At 47.5% G+C, this 16062-nt stretch overlaps 1 protein-coding gene across 1 annotated transcript in view; it reads left to right on the plus strand.

Moving 5' to 3' along the window:
- LOC126252673 (15-hydroxyprostaglandin dehydrogenase [NAD(+)]-like) overlaps positions 1 to 16062 on the plus strand; it is a 68173-nt gene that overhangs the window by 40623 nt on the left and 11488 nt on the right. The window contains exon 6 of the mRNA XM_049953576.1: positions 11184 to 11338. Within this exon, the coding sequence (XP_049809533.1) occupies positions 11184 to 11338 (155 nt within the window). The remainder of the gene's footprint in view (positions 1 to 11183; positions 11339 to 16062) is intronic.

Below are 16062 nucleotides of genomic sequence, written 5' to 3' on the forward strand. Positions count from 1 at the left end.
AATGGCTCTGAGCACTATGGGACCCAACTGCTGTGGTCATTAGTCCCCTAGAACTTAGAACTACTTAAACCTAACTAACCTAAGGACATCACACACATCCATGCCCGAGGCAGGATTCGAACCTGCGGCCGTAGCAGTCGCGCGGTTCCGGACTGCGCGCCTAGAACCGCGAGACCACCGCGGCCGGCTATGTCCTTACAAGTATGTCTTTTGGTCTTTTATGTTTCCATCTATGGTTGTGGTCGTAGTTCCCCAGATTCAGAATAAACGGGTTCTGCGAATGTCTGGAACTTCTGTATAGTCTTGTGGTGAGTTTGTGGATTACCTCCGGTAGAGTCTCAAGTCGGTATTCCCGGTGAAGGTCCGCGATGCGTGTGTATAGTGGAGCATTGCTTATGATTTTGAGTACTTTGTTTTGTATGAGCTGCAGGCGGCGCAGGCGTGTAGGCGCAGCGTATCCCCAGACAGGAGCTGCGTACGTCATCAGGGGTCGGATAAGTGTCATGTACATGGACCTCGACATCCTTCTGTTCAGTGTGCTACGCCTGTTGAGCATAGGATAGAGCTGTTTGAGTCTCGCGCTAGCTCGGTTGGTCATGTGTTGTATGTGGTCCCCCCAGAGTAATTTCCGGTCCAGCCAGACACCAAGGTATTTGACTTTCTCGCGGAAACGTATTGGACGTGCATGTAGAGTTATTGGTCTGCAGTAGCGGTGTTTGCGCAGTTGCTTCGGTCTTCTATTGAACAGAACGGCTTCGCACTTGTCGACGTTTACTCTAACACGCCATTTCTCCAACCAAGGCTCGGCCACTCTGAGTGCAGTCTGTAGGCGTGACGTAATGTTTGATGGTTTCCAATCTTGCGCAAGGATGGCTGTGTCATCCGCGTAGATTGCCATCATTGTGTTGTGTGTGGTTGGGAGATCGTTTATGTAGAGGTTAAACAGTAGGGGCCCAAGGATGCTTCCCTGGGGTACTCCCGCATGTATACCGTGTCGTGTTGATTGTTTTCCCTGCACGTCAGTGTTGAAACTCCTGTCTGTGAGGTATGAGTGTATTAGACGCAGCAGCCCGTCGGGGAATCCCGCGTCGCTGAGTTTGCGGATGAGGCCGTTGTGCCATAGACGGTCGAAAGCCTTTTCGATGTCCAGGAACACTGCCCCTGTAGCTTTGTTTATGTTGAAGCCATGTGTTATATGTTCAACGACCCGTAGGAGTTGTTGTGTTGTGGTGTGGTGATTCCTGAAGCCGAATTGCTCCGGTCTCAGTATGTCATTTGTTATGCAGTGCCTAGTGATGCGTTTGAGAATCACCTTCTCAACAACCTTACTGAGCGAGCACAGAAGGCTGATGGGTCGGTAATTTTGTGGGAGGCTGTGGTCTTTCCCCGGCTTCCTGAACATCAGGACCTTAGGTGTCTTCCAATAGGCGGGGAAGTGTTGGTGTTTTAGTATGGCATTCGTTATGTGTGTTAGGTACTCAGTTGCTTTATCCGTGAACTCCTGGAGGACACGGTTTTGAATGCCATCATGACCAGGGGCTTTCCTAGCAGCGGAATGCTTTATAGCCCAGGAGACTTCGGCTGTGCTACCATGTCGAATGTCGTCGCGCGATGGTTGGGCTAGAATGCGTGTAACCTCTTGGTCAGTAGCAAGTGTGAACACTGGATCTGATGGTACCGGGTTCGGTGTGAATGACGCTGCGAGTGTTCGGGCCATTAGTTCTGCTTTCTCTTCCGCTGAGTATGCAGGTCCGTCAGGCCCTTGAAGCGTTGGGGTGTATATTTTCTCCCTGGTGAAGTGTCGGGCTAGTTGCCACACGCCAGGTCATGCCGTGTCCAGCCCTTCGAGTTTTTGATTCCACTGTTGTGTTCTATGTGTTTGTATTTTATCGTGTATGATGCCCTGTAGTCTGTTAATGTTCCGTTTGAAGTACGGACGCCTGGTGCGCTGCCATTGTCTCCTGAGGCGATTCCTCATTGAGATTAGGCCCAGGATTTCCTGGGACAGGGCCGCACTGCGTTGTTGTGAGGTGCGATCAGGTATGGTGCCTCCATTGCGTCCCGGACGGCGTTAGTGAGGGTTTCTACTGCCTCGTCAATTTGTCCTGTTTCGTTAATTTCGTGTATAGGTGGGATGTGGCTATCAAGCGTTTGCTTGAACAATGTCCAATTCGCACGCCCGTAGTCCAACATCTTGCGTTGTTCCGTGTGCTGCAGTGTTTCCTCAAGGTACAGTATTACAGGTTGGTGGTTTGAGGGCAGATCGTTTTCAACGGCAACGTTGAGTGTCGCTGTAATGCCCTTGATGAGGGCCATGTCTATCACGTCTGGCCTGTGTCCCCTCTGATAGGGAATGTGCGTCGGTTCAGTCGGCGCTCGTATAATGTAGTTTCTGCCTAGCGAATGTTCGTACAGTTTTTTGCCGTTGGGATTTCGTATGCGTGAATTCCATTCTGGGTGTTTTGCGTTCAGATCTCCAGCGACTATTACTCGCGGTGAAATGTTGAGTAATGTGCTGATATCGCGTGTTGAGATGCCTACAGGGCTGTTGTATACCGTTATCAGTGTGGTGTAGGCTCCCAGATAACGGCCGTAGCCTCGATTTTTTCCAGTTCAGGGAGCTCTATGTTTGTGTGCTCAATGTCTTTGTGTATGACGATTGCAGTTCCACCTGCCACGGCGTCGCCCGGTCGGTCGGTACGATAGACACAATAGCCAGGAAAGTTTAATTGTTTGTGCGGTTTAAGTTTAGTCTCGCTCAGTAGCGCGACAAGGATTCCCTTGCGCTCCATGAACGCGGCAAATTCTGCCCTTTTGTTGTGGATCGAGTCTGCATTCCAGAACACGATCTGTGATAGTGTATGCGGGTCTGCGTTATGGGCCGGGTGTGGCATATTATTCATGTAAGAGTGTGAAAGAGTGTTGTGATGGCAGTGTGTATGACAGCCCAGTATTGCCCGGGTTCGGCGCTCATGAGCTGGTGATGAGTGTAGTGACGGCCGTCAGCACATTGGTAAGGATTTGAACGGTCGTGTGTCGGGGGAATAGTGTTTCCAGTATTCCCCCAGGTGGTGTGTTGGTGTTGGGTGTGGCAGCCTGAGGTGCTGTTGTGGAGTTAGCGGCCGCTTGTGCGGGTATTGGTGTGTTGTTAGGAGCGGCGTTTGTGCTTTGTGACAGAGGTTGTGGCGCCTGTGTTACTTCTGTGGTGAGGGGGATGGTAGTGTGAGTTACAGTATCGGTGTCTTGTTGACTGTTTTCCTGTGTGTTGCTGTTCTGTTGTTGCTGTGTGGCCTGTTGTGGTGATTTCGTGTACGTCTATTCCTCCTCTGGGCTTGGGGTTCGGGGGATTCTTGTGTGGGTGTGTTTTCCTGTATACGGTGCGTTTGTTCGCAGCACGTGATTTCCGGGAGTGGGGTCGTGTTGTTTGGGGGCATAGGTGTTGGTACCGATGCTTGTTGGGTTTCAGGTGTTGCCTGTGGCTGTTGTGTGGCTGTTGCAGCGGTTGTTTCACGTGTGTGTGTAGGGCGCTGAGGTTCCGCAGCCTGTGCCGTTCCGCCAGGGCGTGGAACCGTGGCAAACGTTACGCCGTTCCTTACTGGGTTCGGCGCTGGCCTTGGGCGTGGTATGTCGTACAGTACCCTGCTTTTGTCTTGTTTTCGCTTCAGCGCCTGTTTGTATGAGTTGCACTGTCTGAAGTTTGCCGCATGGGGCCCACCGCAGTTGGCACAGCGTCGCTGGTTTGGCTGTGTTTGTGTGCAAGTGTTGGATCTGTGATTCCCAGCGCATCCGCGGCAGCGAGTTGCCAGGCCGCAGCGGAGGGCCGAGTGGCCGGCCGCTGGCAGTTGCATTGTTGGGGGACGTTGGGTGGTCCGTAAAGTTCTACACGTACGTCCATCCGCAGAAAGCTCTTTATCTGCAGGATGGCGCGGGAATCAGCCGTGTCGGCTAACTCAACCATGTAGTGTGGTAGCGGTGCGTGTGTACGGAACCCTGTCATCCGGGAGGCACTTTTACAGTCGAATCCCAGATAACAAAGGGCCGCATGTACTGTCTCGTTGGGGGTACTGGGATCCACTCCCTTGATCACGTACTGCTGGGTTCTCTCGTCTAGCGTTCGGTACGTGTAATGTTCGATCTTCCGATCTTTGAGGAAGGTCAGAAGATCTTTATATTCGTTGTCTGTGGCAACGTACAGTGAGGGCCTATCCCCCGAGTACTTTGCATGTAATGTGCTGTTTATGTGCCTTGCCGCGAATGCAGTGTTAAGGGCAATAAGGTTCCCATAGTTTTGTATAACAACTGGGGGGAAACCAGTCTTGTGTTGTGTGGGCACCGTTGTGGCTTTGTGTGCTTTGTTGTTGTTCGCAACAACTGTGTTTGCGTTTTGTTTTGTGTTAATGTTGCTAGCCTGAGATGAGCTAGTGGGTGTAGGCAACAGCGCCTTTCGGTTGCCTAGCGAGTTTGGTTGCTCGCTTGTTTGTGCTGGTGTTTTTTTGGGTCTGCGTTTTGGGCCCTCCACCTGCCAGGGCTCTGTGTAGTGGTTTTCTGTGTCCACATCCGCCGCCGCTGCCTCGATCTCTTGAGGCTGCGGCGTCGGTGGGAGAATGGTACATGACTGTCCAGTGACAGGTGAGTGTAAAGTGATGTTGAGTGTAGTTGTTTTGGTGTGAGAGACGTCCGCCCCGAAAAGTTCGGTGATTAGCCGGCGCGACTCGAGCTGCTTTTGCGCTTTCGCGCCAAGCTGTCGAGCGTCGCCAGCAGCTCCCTTGCCTTCGGTAGCGGGCGGGGCGCGAGTTTCGGCGGGTGCAGTCGATCCTCGCGCCTCATGTGTTGCAGTCTTGCTGCGGGTGACAGCAGGGGAAGTGCTAGTAGCATCCGCCATCTCGCACTTAGGATTATTTATTGGGTGGGAAGGGGGAACCGACAATTTTGCTTTTCTCGATAGGCGAGAGAAGTGTCTCTTGTTCCCTATTGAAGTGGGTGGTCCCTACTTTACGCTAACATGCGCTGTTCGTGCAAGCGCGGCACCTAAAGGAGGTGCGGAAGCACACGGGCTTGGTCCCGTGAAGGAGCCCTGGTACTGCCTCAGAGTCCCTAAAAGAACGTGAGAATCACGTTGGGGGCGTTGGGTAACCGGAGGCTACCGGGAGCTGCGAGCCGAAGCTCTTTCGCAGCAGTCCGCTACTGGTTGCGCGGCTTTGTGTCGAAGGGGAGCGAGCTCAACCCTTCGGCACTCGGCCGGTTGCCGCTGGGCGGCTGCGCCGGGAGCGGCTGATGCGCACTCCCCGGGCGCTGCCGGGCGACTGGCTGCGGAGCGCTGGTAGCAACAACACCCTGTATGAGACAGACAATACGATAACAGCGTGTTGTTTCAACAAGCATGAGGACTCGAGAATGAATACTAGAGTAAATAGTAGCGATTAAATAAATAAACAGATAGCTGTGGAAATATTATAAGCTATGGGACTACGCCAATGTTCTCCGCCGCGAGACACTCTGAGAACACACAGCTAGCGCCATGTGTTGTCTGTCTTTCGCGAAGTCCTGGCAGCTTCCTACGTCTGTCTCACTAGAATTGATATAGCCTTTATCCAAATCGCGGATGTAATGCATTAATTGTTTCTGCGCCATTCAGCTTGGGTGAACAACCGCTTTTTAAAGGACCTGGTTAAAAATCCCCTGGGAAAATTATTTTTACCAGCAAAATATACATTGCTGGGGTCCTGAATGTTCATCTGACTGCGAGTTATAATGTTCCGCTATTGTTCCAAGTTTCTTCGAAATTCCAAGGAATAAACAACTGCCCTAGACTGTATACATTGATTTTTCGTTAAAAACTTAGCTGCACTTCTATAAAATAAAACTCTTGTTAATAATCATTTCGCGTCTGTTAACAGCATTTCATGACGAACTCGCGCGCACGCAAACACACACACACACACACACACACACACACACACACACACACACACACACACACACGTAAGCGTGAGGTTGGTAAACAATAAACACTTGAAATTTTCTCTTTCAAATTTTCAGACACAACGTGTCGCTCACTGTCTTATGTAAACTTAAGCATGTTTTTGTTGCTATGGTCTTTAGTACGAAGGCTGGTTAGATGCAGCTCTACATCCTACTCTGTCATGTACAAGCCTCTACGTCTCCGAATAACAGCTGCAACCTACATCCATTTGAACCTAATTATTGTATTCATCTAGTGACCTTCCTCTACAATTTTTATTCTCACCCTTCCCTCGAGTACTTAACTGCTGATCCCTTGATGTCTCCTATCAACCTATCCCTTCTTTTACTCAAGTTGTGCCTCAAATATCGTTTCTTCCCAGTTCTATTGAGTACCTCCTCGTTAGTTTCATACACTACCCCTCTAATCTTCAGCAGTCTTCCATAGCACCACATTTCAGAAGCTTCTATTCTCTTCCTGTCTGAATTGTTTATCGTTCACGGTACATGTCAAGGCTACACTCCAGACAAATGCCTTCAGAAAAAATATCCTAACACTTGCATTTCGTACGTTCAATGTTAACAAGTTTTCATATTTCAGAAACACTTTTCTTGCCATTGCCAGTCTACATTTTATATCATCTCTACTTCGCCCATCATTAATTATTTTATTGCCCAAACAGCAAAACTCATCTAGTACCTTCAGCGTCTCATTTCCGAATTTAATTCTATCAGCATCGCCTGATTTAATTCGAACACATTCAATTACCCTTGTTTTGCTTTTGTTAGCGTTCATCTTATTCTCCATTCCGTTCAACTGCTCTTCGGAGTTCTTTGCTGCCTCTGACAGAATTACAATATTATTGGCAAACCTCAAAGCTTTTATTTCTTCTCCCTCAAATTTAATTCCTTCACCAAATTTTTCTTTGGTTTCCTTTACTGTTCCTTTACTACTCCATGTACAAACTGAATAACATCGGGGATATGTTACGGCACTGTCTCGCTCCATTCTTAACTTTTTTATACGGAGAAGTGAATCAAACATAACCCGGCCTGGCGCTAACAAAACTAACAGTCCAATTCGGATATAAAGCATTGGTTGATTCACTTACAAAATAGTATTAACTGTCCCTACCGAAAAACGCATCCGTGTGTGCGCCCCATCGTACTCTGTGCGGCCACTCTTCTCCACTTCCGTCGCATTCACATTACTTTCCCAGGTACTTAGCCCCCTATATGCGATGCTGAGCGATGGCTCAGTGGTTCTGAGGCAGCCAGCAACAAGAAAATGATTAATAGAAGAAATTTACCCGATTGTTCACCTCTAATTTATTGCTACAGGGAGAATAAATGGATATAGATGGACGGTTACAAAGTACAACTAGTGGCCACCATAATGACTTGTTGCTTGAAATGATATGTTACACGTGAAAGCCTAATAACGCATGTTGTACAGAGGTACAGGGGTTCGACAAAAACATCAAAACCCCAACACATTACCAAGCCTAATAAAGTTACGAAACCCGATGGCATTCAGTCGTTTTGGAATGGCTTAATACAGGTCCTGTATGGTTTTCAAGGGAATCTTACATCTTTGTTACTGCATAAGAGTGGTAAGTTCAAACAACGAATATGGAGGTGGATAATGATCAAGCTCCCTTCTATCCAGAACAGACCACAAAGGTTCAACGATGTTGAGATCGGGTGACTGTGGTTGTCAGGGGAGATATGAGAATTCATCCTTGTGCTCACAAAAACAGTCCTGGACTATGCAAGCTCTGTAAACGGGGGACTTGTCTAGGACCACAGCGTCACCAAATGGTTCAAATGAGTCTAAGCACTATGGGACTTAACATATGAGGTCATCAGTCCCGTAGACTTTGTACTACTTAAACCTAACTAGCCTAAGGACATCACACACATCCATGCCCGAGGCAGGATTCGAACCCGCGCCCGTAGCAGGCGCGCGGTTCCCGACTGAAGCGCCTGAACCGCTCGGTCACAGCGGCCGGCACAGCGTCACCACTGGGGAACAAACACTGTACCGTGGGATCGACCTGATCAACCAAAATGGTCAGTAATGCAACTTTACAGAGTAAACGTGGGGCCTGTGGAATACCACAATACGGCTGCTCAAAACCATCACCAAACCCCTGTCATGTTTCATTCCTGGGACGTGAACGCGACTAGAAGTTACAAATAGTGTGGAACAAGACTCATATGACCGAATAACTTCTTCCATTGTTCCATAACCCATGTATTACGGCTGCCTCACTACCACAATATGGCTGCTCAAAACCATCACCAAACCCCTGTCATGCTTCATTCTTGGGACGTGAACGCGACTAGAAGTTGCAAATAGTGTGGAACAAGACTCATGTGACCGAATGACTTCTTCCATTGTTCCATAATCCATGTATTACGGCTGCACCACTGCGTTTTCAAGTTACGGCCATTTGCGTAACTAAAGAGTGTTTTTGGAATTCCATCTCGCCCTCAATTCTCTGCTTATGGGGTTCCCTTAGTGTTGTTTTGATGCGGAGAGGGTTCACAACTGTGACATTCAGTTCTGCAGCGACTTCCAGATGTCATCTGTCTTTCTTCGTTTAAATTTTCTTCAACGACGGTTTGTCACGATCACTCCACACACACTCAAGTTCGCATTGTGACTTAGCGGATGATGTTTTCCCATTTTCCTTAAATGCGGTATGAATCTTCGGTACTGTGTCTCTTGAAACACCAAACATTTTGGCTCCCTTGTCTGGTACAGCGCGCCGCGGAATTTGAATCCCCGCCAGACGTCATGGACATCGAAGACCCCTGGAGGTCTCTGCACCATCGCGCCGTAATCTGTGGCGGCGCACACCTTTTAGTGTGAGGGCGCCACAGTAGAACACGCGGTTCCAGCGGCGAATAGCGGCGCCCCCGATAGACTACTTAAGCGCCTGCCTCTCGCTCAGCCAGTAACAGCTTAATTCCCGTCGCTCCGCAATCTTTCTCTCCCTGGACCTCGAACGTGCATATGACCGCGTATGGCATTCCGGTCTCCTCTTCAAGCTCCAAACCTTCGCCCTTCCCATTAACTACGTCTGTCTGATCGGCTCCTTTCTCTCCCGCCGTCCTTCCTATGTCACCATCCATAACACAGATTCCTACACCTTTTTCCCCTCTGCCGGTGTGCCCCAAGGCTCCGTCCTCTCCCCCCTTCTGTACCTTTTGTACACGGCGGACATGCCGCCGCCGTCAGCCCCCGTCCACCTTCTCCAGTTTGCCGATGACACCGCCTTCCTTGCCCTTGCCCCCACCCTACAGCGCTCCCAACACCTTCTCCAATCCCATCTTGACCGGTTCACCGCTTGGTGCAACCAGTGGTTGCTCAAGGTCAATCCCTCCAAAACCCAGGCGATCATTGTAGGCAAAACCACCCCTTCCTTCCGCCTCCTTGATTTCTATCTCACCATTTATGGCCGTCCTATCGCCCTCACTCCCACCCTTAAGTACCTTGGTGTCACCCTCGACCGTCGCCTCTCCTGGACTCCCCACCTCCGGACAATCCAAGCCAAGGCACGCTCCCGACTCAGTCTCCTCAAGCTCCTCTCCGGCCGTACGTGGGCTCTGGACCCCTCCACCATCCTCCACACCTATAAGTCCCTCATCCGCCCTATCCTTTGCTATGCCCATCCGGCTTGGATCTCCGCCCCCCTACCTTTTATAAATCCCTCCAAATCCTTGAACATCATGCTCTCCGCCTCGCCTATCGCATCCATCTCCCCTCCCCCACGCGGATCCTGTACGATCTCATCCCCTTCCCCCACCTCCTCCTTTTCCTTGAACGGATACGGATCCTGTACACCTCCCGCAAACTCGATCCTCCTCACCCGCTCGTCTCCCCGATCCTCTCCCACCCCCGCCCGCTGCCGCGCCTGTATTCGCACGTCCCACCCGGTCTCCATCTCTCCACCCTCCTTACCCTCTCCCAAGGTGGCTTCCGCCAGCTCCCTCTCCCTGATGATGCCCTCCTCCCCTCCATCTACCCCTCCTACCAACTTTGATCCTCCCGCCCTCCTCCTGTGCTTGCTCCTCTGGGCACCCTCCCTCCCTTCTCTCCCTTTTCCCTCCCTCCTCCTTTTCTCCCCCCTCCTCCCCCGGGCTTCCCCTCCCCTGTCCCTCTTCTCCTGCCCCCGTCTCCTCAGCCATTAGCATCCTTGTTCTCCCCTCTCCCCCACCTCACCCCTGTTCCCTCTTGGCAGGTACCCGGACTCGCACACGCTCAGTGGACATTCGCGCGCCGGAGATCACCGCCATCAGTGTATCGTGTGTGCCGTCATGTTTAGTGTTCCGTGTTCACCGTCACACTCCATCGTTCACCAGTGCCATTGTCTTCTTCAGTGTTTGTGCGTCGTGTCAACAGTTCGTAGTGTGGATTGTCATCGAGTGTGAACGGCTTCTTGTGTTTTTATGTTCATGTGTCTACTGTTTTTTCCCGCCGTTTTTCCCAGTGATGTATCTTCTTTGTTTATCTCATTGTACTCTCTTCGGCTGCAGAGCGGCGTATTGTGCTGCTGCCAGCCTACCTGTTCCACAGGTTTTAAAATCTCAATAAAGAAAAAAAAAAAACAAAGCTCAGCCAGCCAGTCTAATCTCGCGTACGTCTGTGGACACATCGCCCCGCGTTAGACAGCTTACTTACTTTCTTGTTCTGTGTACGAGTGGACGTGTTTGTTAGGTTTCCTTGTGACTGTTGTTCGATCTTGTTCTTCGTTCTGTCCTTCGTAGGTCGTGTCCGTCCTCTCCCGTTGTGTTGTTCGCGGGCCTCTCCGCGGGTCCCACCGCGCTTTCCGTCATTTCAACCCCACGACCGTCCCGGTCGCAGTTACACCACCTTGGTTATGCAAGCACCCACCACACGAGTGCCAACAATTTGCCCACGGTGGCATTCGCTTGGCACCGACATAGTGCACTCACAACTATGTGCAACATTCTTTTGAGAACGATTGGCACTTGCAGTATACTGAAGACATAGCATATGCGCCGTTCGTGGTCAAATACAACAGCAGAACGCGCAGGCTTGGGCCGTATCTGCATTTGTGTTCAAGGGAGCATTTCACGCGGTGTTTTCGTGTTTTCATCCAATTCCTGTATTGTTAAATGGAGATTTATGCCTATTATTTTACGTACAGCTGGTAAGATCGCGTAGTGACTGGTGCGACGTGGTGTTTCAGATGCCGGTAAACGTGGAGCGCACCGGCGTGAAGGTGGTGGCGCTGTGTCCCGGGGCCACCGACACGCCACTGCTCAACGACGCCAAGCACTACCTGCTGCACCCGCAGCTGGCCGGCGACCTCCAGAACGCCATCGACACCTTCGGCATGAACAAGTGAGTCTGATGGCCACGTCCAACTAAACGCGCGGTAGCTACTTTCTCCATCTCCATCATATTCTCCATCATCATCACCTTCTCCACCTCTATCATCTCCTTCATTATGAACTCTACCTCATCCAGAATGCCATCGACACTTTCAGCTTGTAGAAACGAACCTGGTGCCATCATCTATCAGAATGGACAGTGGCCTCTTTCACAATGCTGTACAGTCTCCCTCATCATATACATCTCCATCCCCATCACCATCATCTTCTCCGTCTCCATCACCCTCTTCATTATCTCCCGAACGTTGTTGACACCTTTGGCATTTACAAGTGAGCTTGCTGGCCACATACAGCAAAACGCACAGTGACCACTTTCATAGTGCTGTAATATCTCTACCACCATCTCTGTCATGGTCTGTGTCACCTTCCCCGTCACCTTCCCCTCACCTTCCCCATCACTTTCTCTGTCATCTTCTCCGTCATATTTTCCGTCACCATCACTTTCTCCATCACCTTCTCCATCACCTTCTCCATCAATTTGTCGATCTCCATCATCATCACCATCTCCATCATCTCCATATCTACAGCCTTTTCCATCATATTCTCCACCTTTTCAATAGCACTATCGGTACCTTTGGCACTTAAGAGTGAGTCAGCTGCCCAAATCCAGCAACAGTACATGGTGACCAAGAAGTCAAACCTCAACCTGACTCTGCAATCTAAACGTCCCTTCATTACCAAATGAATCGACGATTTCTTAATGCCTCAGAATTCCTATCAACCAATCCCTTCTTTTACTCAAGTTGTGCCACAAATTTATTTTCTTCCAGCTCAGTTCAGTACCTTCCCATCAGTTATTCGATCCACCCATCTAATAATTGTAAATTTGTGGTAAGACCTTATGGGACCAAGCTGCTTAGGTCATCGGTCCCTAAGCTTACACACTACTTAATTTAACTTAAACTAACCTATGCTATGGACAACACACACACCCATGCCCGAGGGAGCACTCGAACCTCCTAGGGGGGGAGCCTCGCGGACCGTGACAAGACGCCTCAGACAGCGCGGCTACCCCGCATGGCCACCCATCTAATATTCACCATTCTTCTGCAGTACCACATTTCAATAGATTCCATTCTCTTCTTGTCTGAACTATTTATCATCCACATTATACTTCTGTACAAGGCTAAAATCCAAAAAATAACTCTTAAAAATACTTCCTGAACCTTAAATTTATATGTGATATGAGCAAATCTCTCTTTTTCAGAAAAGCTTTTCTTTTACTAACAGTCTACATTTTATATCCTCCCTACTTCGACCAACACAAGTCATTTTTCTGCTCAAATAACAAAAGTTATCTACTACTTCAAATGTCGCCTGATTTAATTCGACTATATTTATTTACCCTTTTATAAATTTCGTTGATACGTCGAGAATTTCAAATGCTTTCTCTGAACCCACAAATAGTATAAACGTAGGTTTCCCTTTCTTCAGTTTACATTCTGGTAGCTCATAGTCACATTGCATCACGTGTTCCTTCATTTCTCCGCAATACAAACTGATCTTCCTCAACGTCGGCGTCTACCAATCTTCTGTAATTAATTTGTGTCAGTATTTGGCAGCTAAGACTTAATAAACTGATGGTTTGGTGATACTCAAACCTGTAAGCATCTAACTTCCAGCAAAATGGAACTATTACATTGTTCTTTAGCTCAGACGTATTGCGCCTATCTTATATATCTTGCACAGCACGTGAAATAGGTTGCCCCAAGTATCCCAATAATATTGGGGAATTTTTTCCTTATTTCGACATGTGTGGTTCCGTGCTGTGTCAATTCAGTTCCATGTCTGATGTGTTATCCAAGGATAACATATGTTACTCAATGTGATATCGAATTCTTCTCGCAGTATCGCTTCTCCTATTTTATGTTCATCTACTTCCTCTTCTGTTTCCATAATATCATCTTCAGGTATCTTAATCCATCTTTCGACCATGCCTTGTTTGGCCACTGTCTTATTATCTAGCTCTTCTCTTTCCTACTGAACTATCTTTAGTTTTCCTATAGTTAATATCGCCTCATGGTCTCTTCTACAGCTTTGTATTTCTCCTCGAGCTTTGCTGCTGTTCACTTTCTGTCAGTCTCATTTTCTAGACTTCAGTATTCCGATTTGCATGTTTTATTTCTTACATTTTTATATGTTTTATTTCCGTCAGTTAATTTCGATAACTCGTCTTATCCATATATTTCTACTGGGCTTTGTTTTTTTGGGTATGTGATCCGCTGCTGGCTTCGCTCTTTCATCTCTCAAAGCTACCCATTGATTTTCTGTTGTATTCCTTCTCCCTGTTTCAATCAGTTGCTGCCTAATACTCCCTTCGAAGCTCTCAAGAACCTCAATTCGTTTCAACATATCGACGGCCCTTCTTTTTAATTTACTAACTTCTTACAATTTCTTCATTTTTAATCTGTAGCTAGTAACCAATAAATTTCTGAAATGTTTAAGATGTGGCTTCGAACTCTCGTTATACCATTAGGTAAACTGCATGCAACTTTCCATTCTGTCTAGGCCTCTTACACGTACACAGTCTTGTTTTACGTGGCTCTGCGTAAAATTAAACAAGGTTGCTTCTCCTTTTATTCCTTTCCTCCAGTTAATATGCTCCTACCACTCTTCCTTCTGTTCCTTTTCCTGCTCTCTAATTCCAATCTCACATCAAAATTAAATTTTAGTCTTTTTTAACATTATGAAAAATTTCTTATGTCTTCAAGCTCTTCATCACCGGCAGTGTGTCGACTTTGTGTCGACTTTGTATCCATAGCTGCGATAGTACGTTCACTATGCTATTCACAGTAGCTCACCCGCATTTCTATTTTCTTATTTATTATTGGATCTAATACTGCATTACCTCTAATTGATAATACTTTGAATACATTGTAGTCTTCCGTCCAGAAATCCTGTTCTCCGTGTACCACACTTCAGGGTTCCCACTGTGTCTAATTTTATCGTCTATGTCTCAAATTCTGTACATCCTGGATTAAGTGATCTAACATTCAATGCTTCGACAAGTAGAACGCTAGTTTTGTTTTTCCCGATGACAACATCCGCCTGAGTAGTGACCACCCGAAGATCCAAATGGAGGTTTTTTTTCCCTCCGGAATATTTTACCCATAAGGATACCATCTTCATTAAATCACATAGCAGAGCTGTACGTTGTCAGAAAAAGTAAGGGTTACAGCTTACCTTTTACTTTCAGCTGTACACAAATTGTGAATCCGTTTCGTAATATTTACTAATGCTTTAATCGTCAAAACATGTCTCTTCCTTCAGACGTTCATGCATGTCTAAATGTCATGTGTAACTCATTTCTGCTTTTGCCTTGCTTTCCTGGTTTTCGGTTCCTTTGAGTACCTGGGCGCTGTGCCACTGACAGCTTACAGCCTTTACATGTAACAAGAATGTCTCAGGTTTTTGCTTTTTCTTTCGATAAGATTCTACTACGCTGGCCATTGAACGCATCATGCGTTACTCTTTTGACAGCTACTGCCCTTCCTTCAGCATCTCTCTCTATACATGGTGAAGAAAAAAATTCCCTACTTGGAGGTCGGCATGCGATTGATTGCTCATCGAAATTCAAGACAAAAGTGTATGTAGCAAAACCAAGCCCTGCCAATAGGTTTAACAGAAATTATGTTTTAAAAAAAGCAGGCTCTGGCAATGCTATAACAGCGTGCAGTATGGCCAAGAACAGGGGTAGCATAAACTCTGCGTTGTGTGTAATGAGCTGTCCCATTAGCTCGGTGAGGCTAGGAAATGCCCTGCATAGCGATATGCAAACTCGGGGATGTTACAGTCGCTTTCGCGCCAAACATATTTTTTTGCAGTTAAAATATCAAACTGTATCCAATTTACACCTCCACAGTGCGGTATTTTGTGTATTTCTTTCTGTTACTGTTTATTAAAATATTAAGACATAACATGAACTTCTTACAGACGTAAACGACCACTTTGTTTCGTCCATGGCACAAATAAAGCCAATAGAAAATAATAGTGTATTCAATGAATTACAAAAAAACATAACAGGTAGACTATAATAGATTGAACATAATGCTATGCACAATAATTCCATTCTGTACGTTTGACGTCCAGGCTTACCTGCTAAGAGCTGGTGCATATAAGTACGAGCAACGATAACTTTGGATCAGATATTCAAAGCGACCACTTTCGTATACATCCATGGGTGGATTACTATAAACTTGTTCCTTTAAGTGTCCCCACAAATAAAAACCTAGTGAATTAAGATCCGGGAAATGCAGAGGCCAAAACATTGAACCTCTACGACCAATCCATAACCCAGGAAACGCTTCATTTAAATAGTTACACACATATATTCCAAAGTATGACAATGCACCATCGTACTGCAACCATTGCTATCGCCAAACACCAAGTTGAACGTTTTCTAATGCGTCAGGCAAAGTATCGCAAAGAAACGTACGACACAGGGGCGTTCTGAACTTGTCAGACAACAGGTAAGGGTCCAAAAGCCCACAATTCCAGCCCACAGTGTTACGCCAAAGCGTACCTGAAAGCCGCATTGACAGGCGACATTTTGTTTCTATTCCGACCAATAGCAGCTTTTCTGGAGATTGAAAATACCCTCCCGAGTGAAGCTAGAATCGCCAGTCCATATCACATTATTTACAAATTGTTCATTTTCTTTCGATTGATACAAAA

This window comes from Schistocerca nitens, chromosome 4, assembly GCF_023898315.1.
Source record: "Schistocerca nitens isolate TAMUIC-IGC-003100 chromosome 4, iqSchNite1.1, whole genome shotgun sequence".
Lineage (NCBI taxonomy): Eukaryota > Metazoa > Arthropoda > Insecta > Orthoptera > Acrididae > Schistocerca > Schistocerca nitens.